Source organism: Rhagoletis zephyria, unplaced genomic scaffold, assembly GCF_001687245.7.
Source record: "Rhagoletis zephyria isolate East Lansing unplaced genomic scaffold, Rhagoletis_zephyria_1.1 Rzeph_scaffold_34985, whole genome shotgun sequence".
In the NCBI taxonomy this organism is placed as follows: domain Eukaryota; kingdom Metazoa; phylum Arthropoda; class Insecta; order Diptera; family Tephritidae; genus Rhagoletis; species Rhagoletis zephyria.
In genome coordinates, this window is record NW_016192040.1 from 1 (window position 1) to 1,155 (window position 1,155).

General features: G+C 34.9%; 1 protein-coding gene across 1 annotated transcript; it reads right to left on the bottom strand.

Moving 5' to 3' along the window:
• Window positions 1-3: 3 nt before the first annotated feature.
• LOC108354314 (uncharacterized) lies at window positions 4-548 on the bottom strand (the record flags this gene model as incomplete). Its single annotated transcript, XM_017605510.1, has 3 exons — window positions 492-548; window positions 222-404; window positions 4-108 (listed from the first exon to the last, which is right to left on the bottom strand). Coding segments are annotated over exons 1-3 (345 nt in total), but the record flags the coding sequence as incomplete, so codon positions are not given.
• Between the last annotated feature and the right edge of the window lie 607 nt (window positions 549-1,155).

A 1,155-nucleotide genomic window follows, 5' to 3' on the forward strand; every position in this document is an offset into this window, starting at 1 on the left:
AACCAATATGAATTGTGTATAGTGTCCACAGAAGAGTAGCATTACCAATGTAAGACCTATACCAACTAAAATACATAAAACGCCCATAAAATAATTGAACATGCAACCCTGTTGGCAAAAGAAAAGGAGTAAAGTGTTGAGGCCTTTTAATGTCGGTGCTAAGAATATTAATCGACATATTATCGACAATATTGGACAATTACACACACACACATACATACCAGCGGATCAATGCCCAAAGTATGTAGCTTACGCCAAAGGAAAAGGTAAAACAAATCCGGTATGAAGGCAGAAAATATGAATAAAAGGAATATGAACACTGGACCGCTGACTTCATTGCCCAACACGCAATGGGAGAAGAGTGTACAATACACAACACCGCCAATGGCGCTAGCCTCCAGCAGCTTAAACGAAAAAAAAAGAGAAACATGTACCGAAATTTTATGCAGAAATTTCTTTGTATACATAAATATATTTTAATTTAAACTTACAACATTTAGTAGGAAGTAAAATTTACACTTTTTGCGTTTCTTTCTGTTTTGATCCATCTGACCGTGCGGTCGTCGTATGTGCTACAAGAGTTTTCGGCTTTTATACTAGCGGTAATTTGTTGGTATGAAATTTTTCAACAATAATTCATTTTGTCATTTCATAAAACACTTTTATTTTTGTTGTTGACATGCGATGTTTTATTTGTTTATATTTTACAATTCTTTTTAACCGACTTCACAAAAAGGTGAAAGGTTATCAACTCGTCGGGATCTTTTTTTTTTTTTGTATTTCTTAATTTTTTTCACTTGACATATGTAACTACCAGGTTACGGTGAATAAATGCTTCGCTTTGAATAATGCTTTCATGGGGTTAATTATTTATTTATTTTCTTAATTGTTGGCAATTGTTACATATTTTAACTAAAGCTGTCTTTATACGGGTCTTTATACGGGTCGCTTTCTGTCGACGGCAAAAGCGACCAGCCGAAATTCTTATGCTGCGTTTACACGGGTCGATTTTCTTGTCGATTTTTGTCGTTCAACTAAAAGCGACCCGTGTAAATAGCAATTCAACCGTAAAATTGAAATGTTTTGGCTAGTCGATTTAACAGCGATTTTCCAGTCGACAAAAATCGATTGTATTGCTATTTACATCGGCCCGTG